Source organism: Plecotus auritus, assembly GCF_963455305.1.
Source record: "Plecotus auritus genome assembly, chromosome: 4".
Lineage (NCBI taxonomy): Eukaryota > Metazoa > Chordata > Mammalia > Chiroptera > Vespertilionidae > Plecotus > Plecotus auritus.
The window spans coordinates 80,832,428-80,857,128 of NC_137775.1; the positions used below are offsets into that span (position 1 = coordinate 80,832,428).

The following is a 24,701-nucleotide window of genomic DNA, read 5'->3' on the forward strand; positions in this document are numbered from 1 at the left end:
GCAAGAGGTAAAGTATACTTTCTCAATAAAAGTATACTTTCTCAGTTCTCAGCCTTACTATAACCCATTGCTCCCTCTCTCTATAAATCTAAGGGATTTGTCTATACTCATTGTCTTCAATTGGACCATTTGTTCATGTATCACATCTTTCCTTGATGTTTACCAACTAGGAAATTGTTATTTCCAACCCCACTTATTTCACACAATGGGATAGAGTAAAAGACCAAACTACTATGACTTACGTAGCTTTCTTGGTAAAAGTAGAATCATTATCTAATTTCATGAAAATTTTATCACATTTACCAAAGAAATTAATAATTTCCTCCTACAATCACATTTCTCCTTTTCTTCTTATCCTTCCTCATCTACTTGTGTTCCCAGAGTAAGTTGAATGAAAAAAATAAATAACAATAAATTGGAATAATACATATATTATATCATAGATAGGACTCATTGATGCCATAATTAGAATCAGCTCTAAATTATACTTAAAAAATAATTCTGAAAGCAGATTCAGAGTAATAAAAAATGTTAAGTGTAAATTTTTATAAAATTAAAGGAAGTGTAAAGCAAGTAGCCTACTCGGTGGGAGATACACTGTTTCCTTTTATCCTCACAATACAGTGAGAAAACTATTTATTATCCCAATGTAATAAATGAGAAAACTGAGATAGAATACCCTTCCTGTGATCACAGAAGGAGAAGGGCAGAACTAGCATTTGAACTTGAGGTTGACTCCAAAACTCATGTTCTTTATGCTCCATAGCATTATCTCCAAGCCAAGATGAATCCAGCACTGTCTGGAAGGAAAACAATCTTAGAATCCTTTGTGTGCACACACATATGTACATGTTTTATATATGCTATAAGCATGTTTATAAGCCACGTTTTTATGAATGTCAAGACTTCCTAAGAATTCCTTTTAAAACAACATGTGCAACAGGCCTTCACCTAAAAAAAAATAAAGCTTTTTTTTTGCCATTATTGCTCTGTTTTGTATGAATGGCAATTACAGGGTAGAACGGACCTGGTCAGTGTTTGAGATGACAAATCAATGAAAGACCAATGTCAAACAAGAGAAGACAAATGGAGCACAAAGTGTCCTGTCAATATGATTCAGTGCTGACAGAGAAGGCAACACAATTCAATCAGCCCTGAGAATACAAGAAAAATAAAAGCCATTTATCAGTTTCACTGCCCCAGGTTCCTCTCCACCTCCACTCTCTGTCAATGAGTTCAGGTCAAAGGATCCCACAGGTCTGTAGAACCTCCCAGTGGCTTATCTGGATGACTGATTAATAGCTTTCCATCGCTGTGTCAAACCAATGACTCCTATTTTATTTTATTTATAAAGAATCTCCATGTTATTCATCTCAGTAAATCCAGCACCTAGCAAGGTGCCTAGCATATAATCATTGCTCAATAAAATTTGTTGAAAGTTTGAGTTGAGAGTAAATTTGGGGAGCATCTATGTCAACTAAATAATTGCATTGTTCACTTTCTAATTAAGGTTCAAATATTTTTGGAAGTCATCCTATATAATAAAAACCCAGCGATCAAATGGGCAGAGTGACCAGAATGACTGGTCAACCAGTTGCTATGATGTGCACTGACCACTAGGGGGCAGAAGCTCAATGCAGGAGCTGCTCCCTGGTGGTCAGTGCGCTCCCAGGGAACACCGCTCAGTTGACTGGGATAAGCAGTTGCTCAGAGGGCAGGTCCACAGCCACTTGGCTGACAGGGATGAGCGGTTGCTCCCACAGTGGGCAGATCCTAGCAGGCCATGCTCCCCACCAGGCACAAATCCCATTCACTGGGCCACTAGTTCAATATCTTAGCCAAAGGATTCTCTCAGCCTTCATATAATGGTAATGATTTGGAAATATTTTCATCAAATTTAATACATACACAATATGAAAATATATGAATGGTAAGTAAACTCACATAAGAGAAATAAAATTCAACAGGACTTAAGATGGAGATAAAAGAATATTCTAAAGTAATTTGCATCTACAATTACAATAACAAATATAAATACAAAGATTAAGCAAGAAGAAACAACTTCCTGCTGCTGGGAGGGGGAACCATGGGGGTGCGTGCCCCTGCCAGGCTGAGACCCCAGGCTGCCGCTGCTGGAGGGGATCGGGCCATGGGGAGTGAATTTTTGTTTTTTATAAAGGGTCAGGAGGGCTTCTGGGCAGCATTCCGCCAGGCCGCTTACTCTGCAGGCTCTCAGCGGCAGCCCTCCCTGAGACTGGGGGACTCTGTTGGGGCTGAGAGGACTGGGCGCCGCCATCTTGTGGCTATGGGCACCGCCATTTTGTCACGGAGTGACAGTTAATTTGCATATTACTCTTTTATTATATAGGATTATTATATAGAATATATGTATACATACATATTTGACATTTCCATTGGGACATCTCCAGAAATCTCAAACTCAATATATCTAGATTAAACTCTTGCTTTCCCTTCTACCTCCATCTGCATCTTTTCCATTGTTCTCAAACTGTACAATGTGTTACTCAGAACATCTGTACAATGTGTTACTCAGAAAAGATACATGGAACCTACCCTTGACACCTTCCTCTCCAATCACTATCCCTTCCAACAAATTACCAAGTCCTATCAATTCTACCAAAAAAAATATACCTCACGCTTGTTTATTTATATTCAAAACTTCCAACCTAGTCCCAGCTACCATTATTTTTTTTATTAGGACCTCCCACATTACTTTCCTAATTGTTCTTCACCTCCCACTCTCATCTCCATCATTTCATTCTCCAAGGATCACATAAAGTGATCTTTTTTAAAAATGCAAAATAGGTAATTTTTCTGCCGAAATTCCTTGAAAATAACTTCCCTAAAACTTGGGATGAGGTTCAAAGCCCTAACTGTAACTAACAAGTCCCTGCAAGCTTTGTCATATGCCTAACTTCATTTCTTGGTTTTCAACCACATTTTTTATACCTCTGTTTCTCAGCTTTCCAATAACTCCCAGAAAACACCAAAACAGTACCTGAGAGGAGAGAGTGAACATAATTGTTCTAAGAAGAGTGTAATAATTTACTGTGGAATAGGAATATTTGTCCAGTAATGATGAATGCTGATTGGCACTTGGCATCATGGCCTATCTCAGTGCAGCAGAGCTTGAGTGAAACAGTCAATATATCGTGGTAATGGAGCTAGCATCTGTACAGATCAGTGTGAACTTTAATTCAAAATGTTGGCTGGGGATTGTACCAGAGACTAAGGAGATAATAGGTGATGCTAAGAACAATCTACAACACTGTCTATTGACAACTATATTTATGCACCAGAAAACCATTACATCTGTTATTACAATAATAATAAATATGCCAAGTATTTTAATATTACCTAATTTAATATTCTCAAAGTAAAAAAAGCAAATACAAAAATATTATTATCTTGCAATGCAAGATGAGCACTTTTACATATTGTATTTATATCTCTTCTACATTCCCACATACAACTTTGTAAAAAACAGTACACATGAAAAGGAAAATGGGGGGCTTGCAACCTAGTTCAGTATCTGGTTAAAACTGTAGTCTTACTTCCCCACTCTGACTGACTTGGGCAGAGCTGTGGGGACCCTCAGGGGCCCACCACAGGAGGAGATATATAGGTCAGAGCTTCCCCACCAGTTCAGTTCAGGCTTTGGATCTGGAATTCCCCTGGACTAGCAGATCTACGAAATAAAGGTTAAACTTTCCTTCCTCAGAGTGCTGGCTGATCATTCTCCCATGCATTCTGCCACAACACACACATACATAGAATAATATCCATATATGTATTATACAATTAAATATGTACATAAATATAAATGGATATAACCCACAGTTTTTTACTTAAAACATCAGAAGCCTTTTGTTAAAATGCTTTTTTAAATTTATACACTTTAAAGAATATCCTATCAGGAATAGGAGTACGGTATTGAGTTCATGGATGTGAAGCACTTAAAATAGCACCAAGCTATTTAAACACTATACAGAGGAGTTAGCAGCAATTGATACTACTTTTACCATCATCATCCTGGTTCATGGGTTAATGCTCAACCACTGAGAAACACCAGCCAGGCGACCTCACTTATTTCTTACAACCCTTCCATGTCCAACTTACAAAAGGCTAAACACAGTTAACTAAATGGTAGCAATAGGTTTTTGATATAGATGTGTCTGACTTCAGTACACATATTCTTCACGCTGTGTTGTGTTCCAGTGGTTTTACAAAAAAGATTAGTGGTGAAGTGCCTTGAGCTGAGTATTGATTCTGCAATTAACCAGCACATAATCTCTGGAAAAACTATGACTGTGTCATCTTTTCCATTAGGTTACTGGGTTGATAAAATCCATGGTCCTTTTTAGATCTTAGATAATAAAATATTTCAAGTTTGGAAAATGGTAAATTTTTATACATTGAATCAAATTATTATTTTAATACTTCTTTTATATTTAATATTATTTACTCTCAAAATACTTAAAACTGGTAACAAAAGTGAAATAAAATAGTTTAGCAATCAAATAGCTTCAACTTTGAAAGTTGCATTTCAGAAAGATATAAAATCTGAGGGTATAGAGAAGAGGGAGAAAAAAAGGATTACAAAAGTAGAATCCTTGGAAAATAAGTACAGGCTACTAAATAATAGTTCAAACAGTTAAAAAAGTTATTTGATCTTTTATAAACAAAACATACTGGCTCCAAGTTTTTTTCTGACTTTTTTTAGTACCATTGGAAAAATAAATAGTAAAAATAATTGGATAAACAGTGAAAAAATGAAAGCAATGAAGCAATGTAAACACCATCTAGTATTAAGATAAAGTGCTAGAAATTGAATAATAGAGACTATTTTGAACAATACACACCAGAATCAAGAAATTAAGAATTTAATAAGCCACAAAAAAAATGTATTATAAAGAGTAGGGAAAGGGTGGATTATATATTATGTGACCTTGGTGCTTTTAAGCTCAGAGTTTGGAGGAAAAAATAGATAGTTACTACACATCATTCACCCAAATATCTTTCAGGTAGATTGTTGACTTAATTATTTTAAATATAGAACATTAAAACCTTAATTAAAAGTTAAAATATTTTTCAGGTCAAAATCATTAAAAATAAATTTATAAAAGCCAACTACAAACTGGAATTTAGTCAATATTATAAAAGGGTTAATACTTCCAATGCATTATGAGCTCATAGACATCAAACATTTAAAAACTAAGACTCTATTAGGAGAATGAATAAAAGAAAAGAATAAAGAATTTTACAGTAGGAGAAATACAAAGAAATAATTGCCTCACTTATTTCAACTCTAATGCACCAATACACTCTTAGGTGAGGTTCCCCTTCTCTCTGCTTCTATGAAGTTTCACCCCATCCATTTCAAAACCACTGACTTACATTATATGTTTAAGAAGATTTCTCTACTACTACTACATTTTAAATCCTTCAAGTGGAGGCTAGTATTTGTATGTATTCCCAGAGCTCAGATCTGCCAATGTGTCAGGGGAAGAAAGATGCTTTTTCCATTTTAAAAGTTATTTAGTTTCTGCTGCTTGCCTTGTAGCAGAAACTGAATTTCAGTTCATTGAAATCCCATTTCCTTTTTGGATGACAATTTCTGATCTCAGATATGTCTCATCTCAAAGTGGAAGGATTCAGAACTAGGATGCTGAACTGAACTGTATGCAAATGTGAAAGATTATTTGGTCTCTTTATTGGGAACATCACTTCACAGGATGAGAGGTAGAGGGGTGTCACACAGACACGTCCTGGCACTCTCACTGTAAAGCAAATTATGTTGAGGCAATGACACACAAATTAATATAGAGATAACAGAGGGATGTTAAGCAACTCAGAGACAGTGAAATAGAGTTAGGCTAAGCTCCAGGATAAGTCATTCAATAGAAGAATGCCCATCTGACTTGGCCTACTTCTTAGATTCATTTTTCATTAGATTCCTCCTTCTATACTCAATCCATATTAAGTTTCTTCCAATTCCTTAAAGATGCCATATTTTCTCTCACTGTGAGATTTTGCATTTGCTGCCCATTTTCCCTGAAGTATACTCTTCTCTTTCCATACATCTTCTATGATTTCTACTTGCTAAACTAACCTCCACAGCAGGTGCCACCTCTTTCCAGAGTCTTCTCTGGCCCCAGAATTGGGTTTATGTACCTTCCTATATGAAGTACATCCTCACTACTCAGTATAAATTCCTGTCCTATTTCCATCTCCATGCTTCAGACCCTGTATTAGCATCTGCTTCTTTCTCTTTCCAGCCCCCTCCCTGCCCTCCTTGCTTGAGGACAGGAGAAGTATATTATTATATTATTATATTATTGGCATTTGTATTCTTAACGTTTAGCACAATACTTCATACCTATTATGTATTTAAAGTTTCTTTTTGAAAAATTAAGCAAAAGTCTTTTTTAAAACACGTGTTTATTGATTTTTAGAGCGGAAGGGAGAGGAATAGAGAGACAGAAACCTGGAGACGAAAAAAAACATGATCAATAGGCTGCCTCCTGCTCACCCCCTACTGGTGATCAAGCCCACAACTCAGGCATATGTCCTGACCAGGAATTGAAACAGAGACCTTTTGATTCCTGGCTTGACAATCAACCACTCAGCCACAGCAGTTGGGCGCAAAAGTATTTATGTAAAGCTTAAAGATGTATGGTCAAAGCAAGTGAGAATAGAATTTTAGATAGAATAAAAGAATATGTTTATTTTTTCCCTAAGAAAATTTTTATTAAAAGAAAAAATATAGCAATTGCTTGAAAAAATCTATGTAGTAAACAGACACTGAGTGGATTGTGAGACTGACCTTCCTTTTTCACATATATGTGAATGTAGTATTGGAAGAATATCAATTTTGAAATCAGAAGGATTTGAAAAGTTTTCTAAAACACTCTCAGTTTCTTATATCTGGTAAAATGGAACAATTTCCATTATATAAGGATTTTACCTGGTAAGTATGAGGACTGTGTGGTAGTGCTACCTCAGTGTCTATGGATGTTAGTTACTACAAAATACATTTATTAATTTAATCAATCTCATAGAGCAGTAATTCTCAAAATTTCTCTAAAAGCAGAACACACAATCACAGAGGGCCTGGGAGATGTCAACCAAGTTAGCACTTCACATACTCAAAATTTGAGTCTTTGGTTCTTTTCCTTGAAAATATATGCAAATTTGAAATTCTACCCCACTATTTAGCTCTGTTTGTTCTGATATTAAAATGTTCTTGCCAAATTGCTTACATTTCCCTGTAACCTTTGCAACTGGGCCAGAGCCATGTGAATGGGTTCTAGCCAAAGGAATGTGAATGGAGTAAGGAGAACCATTTCTGAGTCAAGGCTTTAAAAGAAGTGAGTGTAAGAAACCCTCCTTCTTGCCCTAGCTGGTTTGACTCAATGAATAGAGCATCGGACTGAGGATTGAAGGGTCCTGGCTTCGATTCTAGTCAAGGGCACATGCCTGGGTTGCAGCCTTGATCCCCAGTGGGGGGTGTGCAGGAGATAGCTGGCCAGTGATTCTCTCCCATCATTGATGTTTCTTTCTCTCTCTCCCTCTCCCTTCCTCTCTGAATCAATAAAAATATATTTTAAAAAAATAAAAGCACTACATTAAAAAGAAAGAAACCCTCCTCATGCTCCTCTTCATTTTCAATAGGCTGAATGAGATCACAATACATAATCCTAAGAGGTGGCAGAGCAACAAAATAGAAAGAGTTTGGGGTCCATGAAACCATATGAAGAATAACTACCCTAAAACTAGAATCACCCACCTTGAACTATTTATGTAAACAAGAAATAAGCTTCTATTAATACATTTGAAGTATTAATTATTTTGAATCTATCTGTTATAGCAGCTACTCAAAACAGGGCACCCCTGTGACCCCAAAAAAGAAAAAGCTAAACATTGTGCAGTTGAAACATATCCCAAGACCCAAATTAAATGTTTTTTATTGTTTATACAAATTATCACACATTTATTTTCATTTTCTAAGTAAGTGTAGTTGAAATGTTTATTAAACTGTCTTAGACCTTGCCATGCATTCAAAACCTCTAATTAAAACATCTGCTCAGAATTGATCAATTTGCCAGGGGTTAAACATAACATAGCATGAAAATTCAGGCTTAACATTCAGTGGTTATTCAGAAAGAAATGGGGGGGGGAGGTGAATGAGGAAATACAAGTGGTGACCCCAATAAAGCTTTGTCAATAGCACTACATAAGAATCTGTGCTCCTGGAATCCTTGCTACTTACGGTAATGTATAGAAAATATAGGAAAAATATACTAGAAATTTAACTCTGAACAATTATTTTTATATTCTCCTAGAGAACAAGTATCTTTAACTACATAGCTATAGATAGGTAAATTAATATCAAAGATTTATGACTATAAAGTAGAAAATTAGTTCTTAATATAATTAGGCATTAATATAGAAACATATGGCTCTATAACATTGTATTCATAATCTTTAAAATATCAGTTCATGTAATATCATTATTACATGATTAATTTTTTCTCAATAAAAAAATTTAAAAGGTAAAAATAAATTAGAGAATCATAAAATCACTGAGATTAGAATTAGCACAGCATCTACTCCAATAATTTTTCTCCAAATCCATCAATCCTTCTCTTTTCATCACTCTTATTAAAGCTTTCTGTCATTCAGCAATACTTACATTAATATTCATATCCTAAACCTTTTGTTTTTCTAACTCTTCATTGCACCCACCTGGAAAACTCAACTGGGTAAATTCAACTACCCAGTACTCTTTCTGTACACACAGCGGCTGACTACAACACACAAGAGGGCAGAATGGTAGCGTTAGTAACGCATGGCAATCTCCTTAGGTTCCTCTGGGTAGCTCTCTCTCCTAAACATCTAGAGAACCATTGCAAACCATCTCTATTCTCCTCAAATTCCTGATAATGCATCCCTCCTACCATCTTTTCCCTCTACAGATAACCTTACCTTCTACTTTCTGGAGATAAAAAATGAAGGTATCTGGTAGGATCTTTTCTCAACTTACCACTATCTTAAATGTTAAAACAGATTCATTGAAACTTGTCCTCTCTGCCTTCTCTCCTGATAAAATAGAGTCATCAGTCTCTCTCTAAGACCAACCCCAAATCCTTCCGGCTTTCTGAAAAATCTTACAACAGCAATTTTTAAAGTAAAATCTCCTGGGCCTCTTATCTTTTTTTGTAGGCTCATCGTTTTTTTTAGCCAGTCATTAAATATTGGATTTTTTTCATGGCTTAGTCTCAATCAATCTTTCTGTTTTGCTTAATCTGCTCAGTGCTATCCATCTTCAGCACTTATCTTGAAGCATAAGAATCCCTCCTTTGGAAAAACTGCAGTATGAAATTCTCTGCTATTTTTAGAAAGTCCCTTGCTCTGTAAGTCAACTATGTTATTTTTAGACGGTCTCTTATTCTGTAAGATATAACTTTATTTTTTAGCTTGAATAATAGAAAAGATAAATTTAACTGTCTGACCTTGCAAGCTAGCCATCTAACATAAGGGGCTGATATGCTGATACTGATAATACTCCCATGCCAGGTGTCTGTATAGATATGATATGTACTAAAGGCTACAGGTGTTTGTTAGATATGATATGTACTCAAGGTTACAAGTTGTCTGCAAAAATAACATACACAAAGACCTGAGAAGATATAAAAAGAGAATGCTTCTTTCTTTATTTGCTCAGAATTTGAAAGGCATTTTTCTCTGAGCCCACCAGTGTATAATAAAGTGTAACTCCACCTCTCTAAGTGCTGCTTGTTTTTTTCTCCGGTCTTCTGCAATAATCTCTTATGACCTTGAGATCAGTATCTGTCTTCTCTGACACCTATCTGCAATTTTATGTCTTAAAGACACCTCAAAAATCATCATGCCCAATATTGAACTTTTCTGTCTCATTGTCCATGCTCTATTCCAAATCCACATTATGTCTGCCAGCTTTTCTCCTTAAATATTTTTGATCCATTCATGTCTCCACAACTCTCCCACCATCTTACCAAGTCTAGACTATTATCTTTTACTTAGATACTACAATTTGCCTTTTTACATAACATTTTTATAGTAAAACAATCTTTAAAAATAATACAAAGGAAGATCATGCCACTTTTCTATTTAAAAAACTTAGTGAACCTGGCTGCAGTTGCTCAGTGGTTAAGCGTCGACCTAGGAACCAGTCAGGGCATATGCCTGGGTTGCGGGCTCAATCCCCAATTGGGCAGAAGGCAACTGATCACTGATTCTCTCTCATCACTGATGTTTCTATTTCTCTCTCCTTCTCCCTTCCTCTCTGAAATTAATAAAGATATATTAAAAAAAGAAAAATAAATAAATAACTTCAGTGACTTACCTTTGCTCTTAAAATGCTTAACTAAATGTGTAACATGCTTCACTAAATTCTGTAAAATGGCCTACAAGTCCTTGCCATCTGAGATTCAGCAATCATAGCACTGTGTTCATACAATGTTTTTTATCCTTCTGACCACAGTTTTTTTTTACACAAGCTGTTCCTTTTGCCTGTTTCTAAACAACCCATAAATCTCAGCTCAGACTTTCTTCCTCAGGGACATTTCTCAGATTCTAAAGTTTAGATCAAGTATTGTATGCCCTCTTACTACTTTCAACCCTGCTTTTGTAAAATGTATAACCTTACATTTTTTATGTGTTTTTGTTTGATATCTAGTTGCACTTGAAATCAAGGACTGTTGTTTTATTTTTCACACATAGCCTATTACCACAGCACCAGGAACAACATGAGTTCTATTTTTGTTGAAAACACAGAAAAAAAAGGAACTTAGAAATCATTCTATTTGTACCCAAGTTTAAGTCATTATAATAGATATGCATCAAAGTTTACAGAAATCTCTTCCTTGATTTTTGGATGATTCACTCAAAGCAGATGTCTTCACAGTCACTTATTGGAAACTTGTTTAATTTCTATAATTTTGCAGCATTTTAAAATGTATTTTGGGGTGTTCAATTTAATTTTAAAAACTGGCATTATCCTTCATTATGTACTTGAAAAACATCTTTGTTATTCTGTAATTGGTTCTTCCTGGATCCTTTTCATGTTTGCTTTCCTTTCAGCTTCCATTTCACAATGGTTTGTCTTCTGTCTGAGTCACTACACAATATTTATATAATGTGAAAAAGTTGATATTGTTGACATCAGATACACACACACACACACACACACACACACACACACACACACACAAATTAGTACCCAAACACGGAACACTAGATAAATTGTAATAGATATGGAGAGAGATACTTATGGAATAGAATCATAGTATAGAGAACACTGGCCAGGATAAATATCTCAAATACCAATCATATTTTTTTATTTCAAGATACTTTTTTTCTGCATATTTTAATATCTCTAAAATTGGAACCATCTAAAAATCAATGGACTTTCTCAGTTTAATGGGTAATATTTCCTTATTATTGTTGTATAAAATAATGCCAGTCTCATAATATGACATTTTTTATTCAATTAAATGTTTTTATAAGTCTAGTATCTATAATGGAGATAAACAGAGGTTTTAGAAGGAGAAAAGGGAGGAGTAAAATAAAATTATTTATTAGAGCGAATAAAACTTTGTTTTTATAAGTTGTTATCTACCTATTACAATCCTGTCCTTTAAATATATGGGAATATATAGCATTTATTACCTTACGTTGGAGTCAGTTGTGAATGTGTCTGCCTTATTCCCTAAAGTCCTTAAGAGTATGACTATGTAGTTATCCTCCTTCTATTTCCCAGTGCTTGGCATGTGATAGAACTTTAAATTCATTTGTTCAAGTAAGTGAAGTCTAACGGAGTTGTCTTCTACAGAAAGAGCAGCAAATAGAATGTATGTATTGCAATAAATTTGTAAGGTACTTGACAGGAGTATATTAAGCTCTCTGATAAGAAACATTAACTTACTTGGGCTATTTTATTACTCTCTAATTCACTGATGCATTAATTTTCTGCATGTAGTAATTACCAAATCAGGAATTACTAATGAAGAAATGAACTAAAATCTACTTCTCCAGGGCACCTAACAATGCCCAGGGGCCTAAAGTATTTCCGAAAAATAAACATATGCTCCAAGAGTAATTTTTCAGAATTAGCCTTGTTAATTGTCACACATGTGATATATATTTATAAAGGTCTCAATTTTCTAAATGTTTATAAAAATGAACACACTACTGCAACTGACACATTGAACATGGAAAACAGATGGTGTCAGAGCGATTAAATGTAAACACACCCATATCTTGTACAATGCCAGCATGAACAAATTTAGGAGTAGACTGAAGGTAACATAACCAGCATGGCTAAGTAGGTGGTAGAGATGCTAAATGATCCGTTCTAATAAATCAAGAAAGAAAGACTCCACATCAGTGTTGGCATTTTCAGTGTTCTCTTAATGATAGCAAAAATTATTTCAATCATCAAGTATATGGTGGAAAAAATTTTCCAATCAAGGGCATCACTAGAGAAGACAAAAACTGATAATAAGATATACATAAGGCCAAAACCGGTTTGGCTCAGTGGATAGAGCGTCGGCCTGCGGACTGAAGGGTCCCAGGTTCGATTCCGGTCAAGGGCATGTAACTTGGTTGCGGGCACATCCCCAGTAGGAGGTGTGCAGGAGGCAGCTGATTGATGTTTCTCTCTCATCGATGTTTCTAACTCTCTATCCCTCTCCCTTCCTCTCTGTAAAAAAATCAATAAAATATATTTTAAAAAAAAAAGATATACATAAGAAGGAGAGGTTTAGAAGGAATGGGACTTTCAAAGTGAAGGAAAATAAAAAAGAGATGAATTTCCAAGTTCATCTCTTTTTTATTTTCCTTCATACAGTGGCAGCATAAAGACATTTTTATTCCATTCATCTTCCTGAAAAGTAACTAAACAAGAATTTAAAAAATAAAAATAAAACCAAAATTAAAACCTCAATACTTTCTGTCATTAGTGAACCAAGCAAACAGCTGTAATTCCAAATAACAACTGAGGAATAACAGAAAATACATTTTGTTCTCTACCAAAGCAAGAGCAGATGCTGAGAAACAACAGCACAATCCTTCCCCTCTATGTCCAACCTGAATAGGAAAAGTTTGCCCTTAAAAGTATGTAAGAAGTCCAGGAATATCCCCTAATGAGGATACAGCAATTGAACTATGTCGGTCTGTTCCCATACAACCCATGGGAGTTCTGCTGAGGAAGAAATCACACTGGAAGCCCACTCGGCTGCGACAGTCCTGGCCAACCACCCAGGGGCAATGGTTGAAAGATAAAGCAAGGTGAAGCAGAGAAGAAATGCAAAGAATCGCACATGACAGCAGATACCTGCAAGGGCTCTATTGTGAGTCCCACCAAATGTTCCAGGATGTGCATGAAGGGAAGAGTTGATTTGGCCAGAATGGGTTCAGGAATTGCACACTTCAGTCAAAGCTGAGGAGTGCTTCAGCGCTCTCCTCCAACTTCTGCTTACTCTATTTTTCAACAAAAAGCTGACCCATTTAAAGAAGAGTGCCAAATGAGAACTAGCATAGAACGTGTGCTAAAAAGTTTATTCTTTGACTAGAGAAAGCATTAAGTATTTTATAGGTCAGCATTGTATTAGGTGGTTTGACTACATCAGTGAATATTACAGATGCCTGCTTTCATGGAGCTTCAATCTAGCAGGGAGGAAAGACAATATATTATTAACATACAAAGCTAATTAAATTAAACATGTGTTAGAAAGTAATAATTGTTATAAAAATTAATAGATCATGTAAGAGGGATCAGAAATGCTGGAAGAGAGGGCAGTTAGCAGTATTAAATAAGACAGTCAGGGTAGCTACACTGAACAGATTAGATCTGAACAAATACTCAATGAAAGCACAGAAACTAAGAAATCAGATGTCTGAAAGAGCATTTTAACCACAGAGAAAGACCCAGATGTGTGGGTTCCTGAAACATTGAAGGAACTAAAGCAGGAAGAACAGGCACAGATGAACAGATACTGAGATCAGAAAATGGATGAGGGTGCAGGCAGGCAGGTGGGGGAGTCCTTAGATCATGCAGGCCTTTGTAGGCCATTGTAAAGACCTTGGGTTTTGCTCCCATGGAACTGGGAAAGTAGTGCAGGCTTCTGAGTAAAGAAGTAACAAGATCTGACTAGTGTTATAAAAGGAACACTCTCATTTCTCTGTTGAGAATAGACTTTTAAGGGCAAATATAAATGAAGGAAGATCAGTTAGAAGCTACTTAAGTTGTCCATGCACAAAATATTGGATAATGGTAGGTCAGGCAAGAGTTGTGGCAGTTTGAATTATAAAAAATGGTTAGATTCTGGATATAAGTTGAAATAACAGTTTCTGACACATTGAAAGTGAGTTTCAAGGAAAGGAATTTCAAGGATAATTTCCAGGTTTTCAGCCAAAGCATATGGAAGGATGCTGTCATCAACTAAGATGGAGAAAGTTGGTGTTGTTCAGCAGGTGTAAAGGCAGGAATCAGGAGTTGAGTTTGGAAGTGCTGAATTTGATTCATTTATTAGGTACCAAGTGGGGATGTCAAGAAGGCCATGGAATGCATAAGTTTAGAGTTCAGGAGAGAGATCTAGGTGGGAGATATTCTAGTAAATCCAGTTAGTGTCAGGTTTAGATGGTTCTCAAAGCCAGGATGAGCTCAGAGACTGATGAGTTCATCAGAGAATGAGTGAGAATAGAATGGAGAAAAGACCTAAAACTGAGTATGGACACTCGAACATTAAGAAGTATAGAAGTACAGGGAGGGGGGAAAAAAACTATCAAAGAACACTGAAAAGTCATAGCCAGAAACGAAAAACCAGCATGAAATGATGGGCAGGTGTGCATTCTGACCGATGAATATTGCAATGTGGAGGTCATTAATAACCTTGAAATAAATATTTTTTTATGAACAGGAGTGGGGAAATAAAAGTGTTTGGAGAGGTTTAAGAAAAAATGGATGGAAAAACATTGAAGAAAGTAAGGACAGACAAATCATGCGAGGAGTTTGCTGTAAGAAAAGACCATGAATGGAGTGTGGAGAAGTGGATTCAAGGGAAAGTTTTTATTATCATAATATCTGAGATATAATGGCATGCATGTATGTTGGTAGAAAAGGTTGATTATAAAGTAAAGAAAGGGAAATTTCCTCTGCATATTCTTAAATAGTGAAGAAGGTTGGTGTCCACACTATAGAAAGAGAGATTTAGGTAGGAGCATGGGTGCTTCACGTATGTAACAAGTAGAAGGAAGAATATGAGAAAGTGCATGCTGAGATGTGGTATGCATTATACTTGGAGTTATTTCTGATGGCTTTAATTTATTTTGGTGAAATAGAATTCAAGGTTATCTACTAAGAGCATGGGGGTAGAGGTATTGGGGATTCAAGACAAGAGAGAAGGTTTTGAGATAATCACCTGGAATGGGACCGTAAACAGAATAAAAACCCAGAATATAATTGCCTGGCAGTATTAAGTAACTACTTGAAATTTGTGGTTATAAATAAAAGTGAAATCAGCACACTTATTACTTTTTCTGGCTGTGTTCAGATGCACAACTACAGGTACAAAACAGGCTGATTTTAATGTAACCAGATTTGAGATTTTGCTAAGCCAATATGATGAATCAAGCAAAGGCAGAGGAGTCCAGGGCGTGTGTAAGTGATTATAATAAATCACTACAGAATTTTAACTAAATAAAGAAGGGAGTGGCCATCAAAGAGAAGAGTGACAGTTAAGTGGTGGTCAGATTGAATGGAATAATTTATTGAAAGTATGTATGTGACTGAAGGACAGCCGAGGTCAAAGTAGTAGAGGGAGTGGACTGGAAAGAGGAAGTGATAGAGAGTGAAATGCATAGATTAGAGATTAACTTTCTTTTTATGTTTTTTAATCCTCACCGGAGGATATTTTTCCACTGATTTTTAGAGAGAGTGGAAGAGAGGGAAAGACAGAGAGAAATATTGTGAGAGAGAAACACATCAATTGGTTGCCTCCTGCACATGCCCAGACCAGGAGCCTGCAACCTAGGTACATGCTCTTGACTGAAATCAAACCTGGGACTCTTAGGTCCCCAGGCCAATGCTCTTTCCACTGAGCAAAATCTGCTAGGGCATTGGTCGGCAAACTCATTAGTCAACAGAGCCAAATATCAACAGTACAACGATTGAAATTTCTTTTGAGAGCCAAAATTTTTAAACCTAAACTTCTTCTAACGCCACTTCTTCAAAATAGACTCGCCCAGGTCATGGTATTTTGTGGAAGAGCCACACTCAAGGGGCCAAAGAGCCACATGTGGCTTGCGAGCCACAGTTTGCTGACCACGGTACTAGGGTAACAGGTGTTGTTGTTTTTTTAAGTCAGGCAAAAGACACATGAAATACTATACAGCTCAAAAGGAACTATTCAGGGAAATTGGAGAAGTCAGACATAGACTCAAAGAAGACCTTAAAAGACAACCAAAAGAAAGGGAAGAGAAAAAATGAAAAAACATTTCAGAGGCAAAAGCTCTTTGGACAATGAATGCCAAATATTACAATAAATATTCAGAGATAGATGGGACAGAGTAGAGAAAATCATATACAATGAAATAATAAATAATTATAATATAAGTATTATTAAAATATTAAAGCAGATATAGAAGATCCAGTATATGTATAATATATACTTTTTTTAAAAAAGTGAATAGAGCTAATTCAAGAAAAAAGATTAATATATGTATTTGATTAGAAAAGATTATGTCACTTATAAGGAGACAAAACACCTGGATGGCCAGAGATTTTTCTGCAGGAAAACTCAATGCCAGAAACTCTGGAGCACTATTTAGAAAGTTTTAAAGGTTCTAAAATCCCAGGATTTTATACTTACTAAAGTTATTCCTGAATAGAAATAAAACAAATACTTTCATAAACGTGAGAGAAATTAGGGACCACAGGCATAAAAGCATGTCTTGATTAAAAGTAAAATAAATAATGAAAATTAAATTCAAGAACAGGAAAGCCAGCATTACTATTTGCTTATCATTGACTTTATTAATATATAAAAAATTATAAACTATGTATATTATGGTTTCAGAGAAGAATGCAAATTTTGTAATCCTTTGATATGTAAAAATAATATTACTAACACATATAAGGTATATGAGAGGAATTGAGATAGGAAAAGTGTAAGAATGAGAAATTTCTTCATCTTGTCTGTTAATAAATCAATATAATCTGAAATTGAAATATAAAGTTAAAAATGGATTATTAATCCAACCACTAATTCTTTTACTATAATTTTCTCTTAAGAATAAAATGTTCTTTTAGAAACTAGCATCTCTTGTCTTAAATTCAAGTAAAATGAACCTGAATATTAGTATTTTAAAATGCCACTATCCCATATTATCTTTCTATTATTTTATTTGTCTCTCTAACTTTTCAGAAGATGAGAGAGAGAGAGAGAGAGACTTACGTGACATGATTTCACCAACTGTTAATAATGATTTGGGGAAATTTAATATGACTTAAAGTAAAATACCCAGTGTTTAAAAGAATATTGAAAAATTGGTATTCTTATATACTACTGATAAAAATTTAGCAAAATTTTTGTTGCCATAAAATTTTAAATACTTTAGTATCTCATTTTCCTGTTAAATACAACTAGTGATTTATCTAGCCATCTTTCTCTATACTCCAAATTCTTGAGCCACATTATCACTGAATAGTGAAATTATCTATTCTATATTAACTTGAAATGTATTTCAATTCTAAGATGCACATATTTTCACATCCTTGAAATCAAGAAAAGCCATAAAATCAATAGTTTTTTACATTCAATAAAATGTAATTTTATAGTGGAAATACCAGAGTATCCATGTATATAAAAAGCCAGGGGCTGTCACGACCGAAATAACTGAACGGACAACTGAAATAACTGAACGGACTACCGAACAGGCTGCGTGGGGCGACCAAGCCGGCAGGGGGGTTAGTGAGGAATGATCAAATGACTAAGCAGCAGGCTGCGTAGGGTGACCAGGCCATCAGGGGGGTTAGTGAGGGATGACCAAACGACTGAACAGCAGGCTGTGTGGGGTGACCAGGCTGGCAGCGGGAGCAGTGAGGGGCAACCAGGCCAGCAGAGGTAGGCAGTGAGGGGCGACCAGGCTGGCAGGGGTGGCAGTGAGGAGTGACCAGGCTGGCGGGGGGGGGGGGGGCAGTTGGGGACAACCAGGCCGGCAGGGGGGGAAGTTAGGGATGATCAGGTCAGCAGGCAGAGGTTTTTAGGGGTGATCAGGCAGGCAGGGGGGCAGTTGGGGCGACCAGGCTGGTGAGGGGGAGCAGTTGGCAGTGGGGGTGGGGGGGCAGTTGGGGGAGACCAGGCCGGCAGGGGAAGAAGTTAGGGGTGATCAGGTTGGCAGGCAGAGGCAGTTAGGGGTGATCAGGCTGGCAGGGGGGCCAGTTAGGGGCAATCAGGCAGGCAGGCAGGTTATCAGTTAGGAGCCAACAGTCCTGGATTGTGAGAGGGATGTCCAACTGCCAGTTTAGGACCAATCCCTAGGCCTAAACTGGCAGTCAGACATCCCCCAAGGTGTCCCAGATTAGAGAGGGTGCAGGCTTGGCTGAGGGGATCCTCCCCCCCACCGCCATGCACAAATTTTGTGCACCAGGCTTCTAGTTTCAACTAAAGGAGGTATGATGATTAAAGAGACATCATAGGGGATAACTGTTCTACATACCTTGGAGTTCACTCAGAGAGTTTCAAAGATCAGTAAGGAGAAGGTAATGATTTGGTTGTAGCAGAGGTTGCTTGTATGTGGGTTCAGTCAGATGAGAAAAGTGAGGGTTTGGGATGGAAACAAAATAAAATGATTCCCAAAATCTTTTCAGTAGCATTTCATTTGAATTGGAGTGAGACATTATGAGAACAGACTTGCAATAATATATTTCCCTTGCCCTTGGAACAGATTCTTAGGATACATTACTAATAGGTGAGAGACAGGAAATGGCCATTTTTTTTTTTTTTACAGAATTTTAAGTTACCTTTTCACTGAATTTTAAATTAATAACTGAGGATTATTAAGGCTTAGATAATTTTTAATTTATATCAGACTCTCTCAATACAAAGCGGAGTTTCGGTACCAAAATGCACTACATACACTTTCTTTTAGTTTCATTTTTTAACAGCATTAAAGATTTTTAAGAATTGCCTTACCCAGTGAGTTTGATTGCATGTGTCCGAAGCTTTCGATATTTTTCTGATTCTTCATTTGTACTGGTCACATGTCTATATATTCCTGACTTATAATGGAAGAAATCCTCATGGACTTGCATTATGGCTGAAATAAATCCCAATAGGAAAAATGGCACAGTTAAAAACATTAACTTTATAAACCTTCAGAAATTCTCACAAAACAACCAATGGGTAAATTTCCAGAATAGAATTTAAGAAGCAGTCTTGTAATACAGGCTAATTTTTATTCCTGCTGAATTGGTTGCAATATTTTTTTGTTGTTGAACTTATTGGGATGACATCCTATAAAATAAAAGCCTAATATGCAAATAGACTGAATGGCAGAATGACCAGTCGCTAGGATGCACACTGACCACCAGGGAGCAGATGCTCAATGCAGGAGCTGTCCCCAGCCCTCAGGCCCCAGGCCATCTAAGGAGCTTGCCAGTGGGGTCCCCCCCCACAGAGGGAGGCGACCAGTGGTGGGGGGCAAGGCCAGCAAGCGGGCAGCGCCAGACCAGCCAAGGTGGGTGCCAGTGGGGGCCCCCTGATCACCCACCAGTTGCCCCACATATCAGCCTTGATTGCCAGCCAGGCCCAGGGATCCTACCTGTGCACAAATTTCATGCACCAGGCCTCTAGTTGGTTAATAAAATTATATAGGTTTCAGGTACACAATTCCATAATATATCATCTGTATATTGTATTGTGTGTTCACCAACCCAATTCAAGTCTCTCTCCATCACCATTTATTCTCCTTTTATCCTAATTTGCCTCCCCGCAACCGCCTTTCCTTCTGGTATCACCATTCTGTGGACTGTCCATGAGTTTGGTTTTTTTGTTTGCTTATTTTGTTTTTTTGCTTAATCCCTTCACCTTTTTCACCTGGCACCCCTCTCCTCTCCCCTCTGACAGTTGTCAGTCTGTTCTCTGTATCTATGAGTCTGTTTCTATTTTGTTTGTTAGTTTATTTGGAGAGTATTATGCTAAGTGAAATAAGCCAGTCAGAGAAAGACAAGTGCTTTATGATTTCACTTACATGTGGCTGCAATATTTTCTTCTTCTAAAAACAACTTTTAGCTGTTTGAGTGTTACTTAAATTCACATTATACCTTTAAAACACCAGGTATTCTTAATTGACAGAGGCACTATTACCAGGAATTGAGTCTTTGCAGTGAAGGACCTCTGCACTTGGCTAGTGATTTGCGATTACTCCATTAACCTTATGCTTTACCACAAGCCTCTTAAACTCCAATTAAGCTAGCAGCACAGGGTGAGTCTAGCAAACCAGGCTTAAAGTAATTGTCCTTAATCCTTAGAAATAAATACAAATCTTTCCTTGGTGAGCTTGAATAGAAAGCAAACCCTTGGCAAAAGAATATTCTGACAAGATTCCAGCCTCCCAGCTCTGGAAAGCTGAGCCAATATTGTATTCTTTAGAAAGTTAGAGCTTATGCTTTATAAAGCTCTCCTTCATTTCCTCACCTAGATTACTTATTTTCTGTATTGTGGGCTTTGTTGAAGGGCTTGGGAAATTCAGAATGAAGACTTTAAACTTCTAGAAGATGTGAACTGAAAATATTTTTAGTTGGGACAAGATAAACCCCCTTCATAACTATGTACCCTACTTATCTATCTTAGTTTGACATGCATTTTACATAGCATAGGCATTTGATAGCTACTAAAATGAAGCTTCTATTCCAAAGTCAAATATAACTTTTTAATGTTCCATTTTTATTTTATTTTTAATGTTCCATGTCTTTTCTGATGCTGTTCAAATATTCTAAAAGAGGTTAAATTTTCTTTACCGACTTTAAAACACATTCCCATAGGTTTTTAAGCATTTATATAACTGTAATCTATGCAGATCTTTGCTATTGTTCTATTTCCATAACCTAAACTTATTTTTCATTCTACATATTTTATAAAAATGCTCACAGTGTTAGTCAGCATTCTGTTGCCTTTTACATCCTTTTGTATTGAGACTGGGGAGAAATGCAACAATGGAAGACATCACTTTGCATCTACAGCAAGATGAGTCAATCAGCATTTATAAAAATGGGAAGATATTGCAAGCGTTTTTCCTTTTTTACAGAACCACTAGAGGCCCAGTGCACAAATTTGTTCACACTGAAAGGAAATTAATTGGAATAAATATTTTAGAGGCCGGGGAAGGACCGTAGGAGATTGGCCAGCTGGGAAGGGACCGAGGGAGGCCTCCAGGACGTGTCAGGCCCATCTCGATCGGCTAGACCCCAGCAGCAAGCTAACCTACCAGTCGGAGTGTCTTCCCCCTGGTGGTCAGTGCACGTCATAGTGACTGGTCAAACAGTCGAGGGAATGGTCAGACACTTAGCATATTAGGTTTTTATTATATAGGATTAGCTTCTGTAGCTTTTCCAAACTCTCTGTTAACCATCATGGATAAAATATTCTTCATTGCAGAAAAACACTGCGAACTAAAGAAACATGAGTGAGAAGCCATCACAATGAACGTGAAGGCAGCTCCTTCCTTCCATTTCTGACACCAAAACAGACTTGATGAACCCACAGACATCTAACTATATAAGCTACTGTAGTACGATTTTATTTTGAACCTGTAGCAAACTTATGCAGAATTATATGCTTGAGGGCAGGATAAGCTCACCTTCACTGCTCTCTGTCTCTCACTCCCGGCTCAGGCTGGCAGGAGATAGCTTCTCAACAAACATTTGTTCAATAGGGATTGAATACTTTGCCTTCCAACTTTATTATTTTGAAATTTTATCTCTTTACTTTTGATTTATTGTGTGAAATTCATGAACATTTAACTGTATGACCATACAAGAAACCTAAGGTGTTCCATTTTAAATAATTATTATCCCAATTTTTTTTTTACATAGAGAGAGAACTTATAACCGTACTTAGGATCTGAAGATTCAGAGATGGTTAGGTAACTTGCCTAAGGTCATTTAAGTAGCCAATGTCAAAGTTGTATTTTTAAATTCACTCTTGATTTCAAATGAATATGCTCCTTCAAATTTGTCACACTAACTCCACTTACTTAATATATTTAAATTATACATGTATTGCTCTTCTCCTATAAGAGCCAACAAAAATGACACAATTGTAAAGAAAAAAAAAAAATTTTTTTTTCTTTTCATTTGTTTCAGGCTTTGCTTAAGACCCAAGGATTTTAAAAACTAAAACATGTCCCAGGATATGCTTAGTGTAAGCTTCAGTTTCTCAATAAATAGTAAGTGATGATAACAATCAATACAAATTACTCCAACACAATTTTAAAATCCATGGTGCCTGCTAGATATTGAATCAATACTAATCAGGTCACCATTAACAAAAACAAGAACTGGCCAATAGTTAGTTCTTTAGGTGTATATCAAATATTTTAAATTTAAGCTTTGGTTTAATATATTTGGTTCATCCCAGTACATTGATAATATATTTTGGGCCTTTTATTGTTCACGACCTGTATTTCCATTCCAGACTCACTAGATTTGTTCTTCATGCCCTTCAAAGATATGTTTATTACAGAGAATATACACTGTGACTGTATCTTTAGATATGTCATTGGTGAAAAATAAAATTCAATAGGTAAACAGAGAAACTATGTATCAGAGATGATATCTTACAACTCAAAGTCAATGTATAGCAAGTTAGCATACTATTTTTTATTTACTGCTTACTATCTGTAACACAAATTGATCAAAATAGAAAGCCTTTTATAAAATACAAAATCCTACTGGCTTGATTTGTTTTTAATTTATAGAAAAATAAGTGTATCTACCTTATTACTACTGCTAAATCTTGATTTTTTAAAATTCCATTTCCTGATCCATTTAAGCTGAAGGTGAAAAAATGTCTAATACTATGTATGAATTTTAAATAGGACTGAACAATTAAATGAGCTCCATCACTTAGCATTTTATGTTTGACTGTCTGCTTGGTTCATAATCATGTTGGAAGGATTTATCAAACTTTCATCAAATGTGTCATTAATATTTAAAAATTAAATCTATGGATGAATCTATGTTTTAAATAAAATGACAACTAATGAAGTTATTATGTGAGTGTATTTCCATGATTACCCTGACCTTAGAATTGTTGAACCCTTATGAACACTCTAAAAGTCAAAATTTTCTTTCTTTTATTAAGCTTCTTTTGCATGAGCTAAACTGTAATGTTCTTTATTAAAGGAATAAATAACACACAACCATATTTCATCCAAGCATACCTTGAACTGGTCCATTGTGTATGATTTCTTTCATTATTTCAGTTTCCTAGAAGGAGAATTATCAATGAGCATTGTTATTGTTATCAGCGCATTCTAAAACCATTGTCTGGTATATAATGTCAGGTCTTGTACAATCAATCTAGGAGTTACACAATCCAATGTGCCTTGATCACCTGCCATTAATCAGGCTTTGAAATACCCACATGTGAAATGCCCCATTGATAAAGTTGCTAAAATAACATGCACCCATTTATTTCATTGACTGTAACACTGACAATAATGTGGGAATAGAGGGAAAATAATTACTTTTTTATGGTCACAAAAAATTAAGTTAAAACCATGTTTAATCATTGGCTTTTAGTGCTATTTCCATTCTTTTGATCACAGGAGCAGTTCTAGATGCATGTTCAGTGGAGTTTCTCAGTGTAGATTTAACATCCAAATGTTGCTACCCATTCTGTAATGCAGCCCTTAGTAAAGAGCCAGGTTATTCATTCATCCATTCATCTATTCACAGGAATCACAGAGTACATATTACCAAAACCCAGGATAGAAACAAATATTGACCCTGAACCTATCGTCAATGTATTTACATTTTGGTAGAAGAGACAGACAGCAACATAAATAACTGCATTACAAAATGATAAGTTCTGTTATAGATACAAGCTCAAAGTGCCATAGATGCAAACAAGAAAGGGAAATTAATCCTACCTAGGAGGCAAGTAAACCTCACAGAGAAGATGAAGTTTTGACGTGGACCTTGACACATATGTGGGATTTTACCAGATGGAAATAGGTGGGAAAACCATTTGGGTAAGAGGAATCATCACTTGGCTAAGTAGAGAAGCGTAAAAGCGAATGGTGTATCTAGGAAGCAGACAGTAGTCCTCTCAGGAGCAGTATGAGTGGGTGGAGGGTAGATGCTGGCCAGACAAAAGTCTGTAAAAGCAGCAGGTCAGAACCAAATCACGAAAGCTTGTATGTCGTGATAAGAATATTGGGCTGTATTTCACAGGTAACTGAAAGACAGTGAAGGTGAGATATTCTGAAAATGAGAAGGTCTGGGTAACACTGATTCGATAGAATAAAATTTGCCAGTGCTTTTAACATGACAAACTAGAATCCAAGGGCATCTTTTGCCCATTACAGTTATGTCTACTTAAATTATTTTGTGGAGTAAGGCAAAGGATTGA

At 36.2% G+C, this 24,701-nt stretch overlaps 1 protein-coding gene across 1 annotated transcript in view; it reads right to left on the bottom strand.

Annotated features, from left to right (window-relative positions):
• Positions 1 to 24,701, bottom strand: part of TINAG (tubulointerstitial nephritis antigen) — a gene marked incomplete at its 5' end in the record, with an annotated part of 77,417 nt that overhangs the window by 12,427 nt on the left and 40,289 nt on the right. The window contains 2 exons of the mRNA XM_080664616.1: positions 19,260 to 19,383; positions 23,509 to 23,554. Of these exons, the coding sequence (XP_080520742.1) occupies positions 19,260 to 19,383; positions 23,509 to 23,554 (170 nt within the window). The remainder of the gene's footprint in view (positions 1 to 19,259; positions 19,384 to 23,508; positions 23,555 to 24,701) is intronic.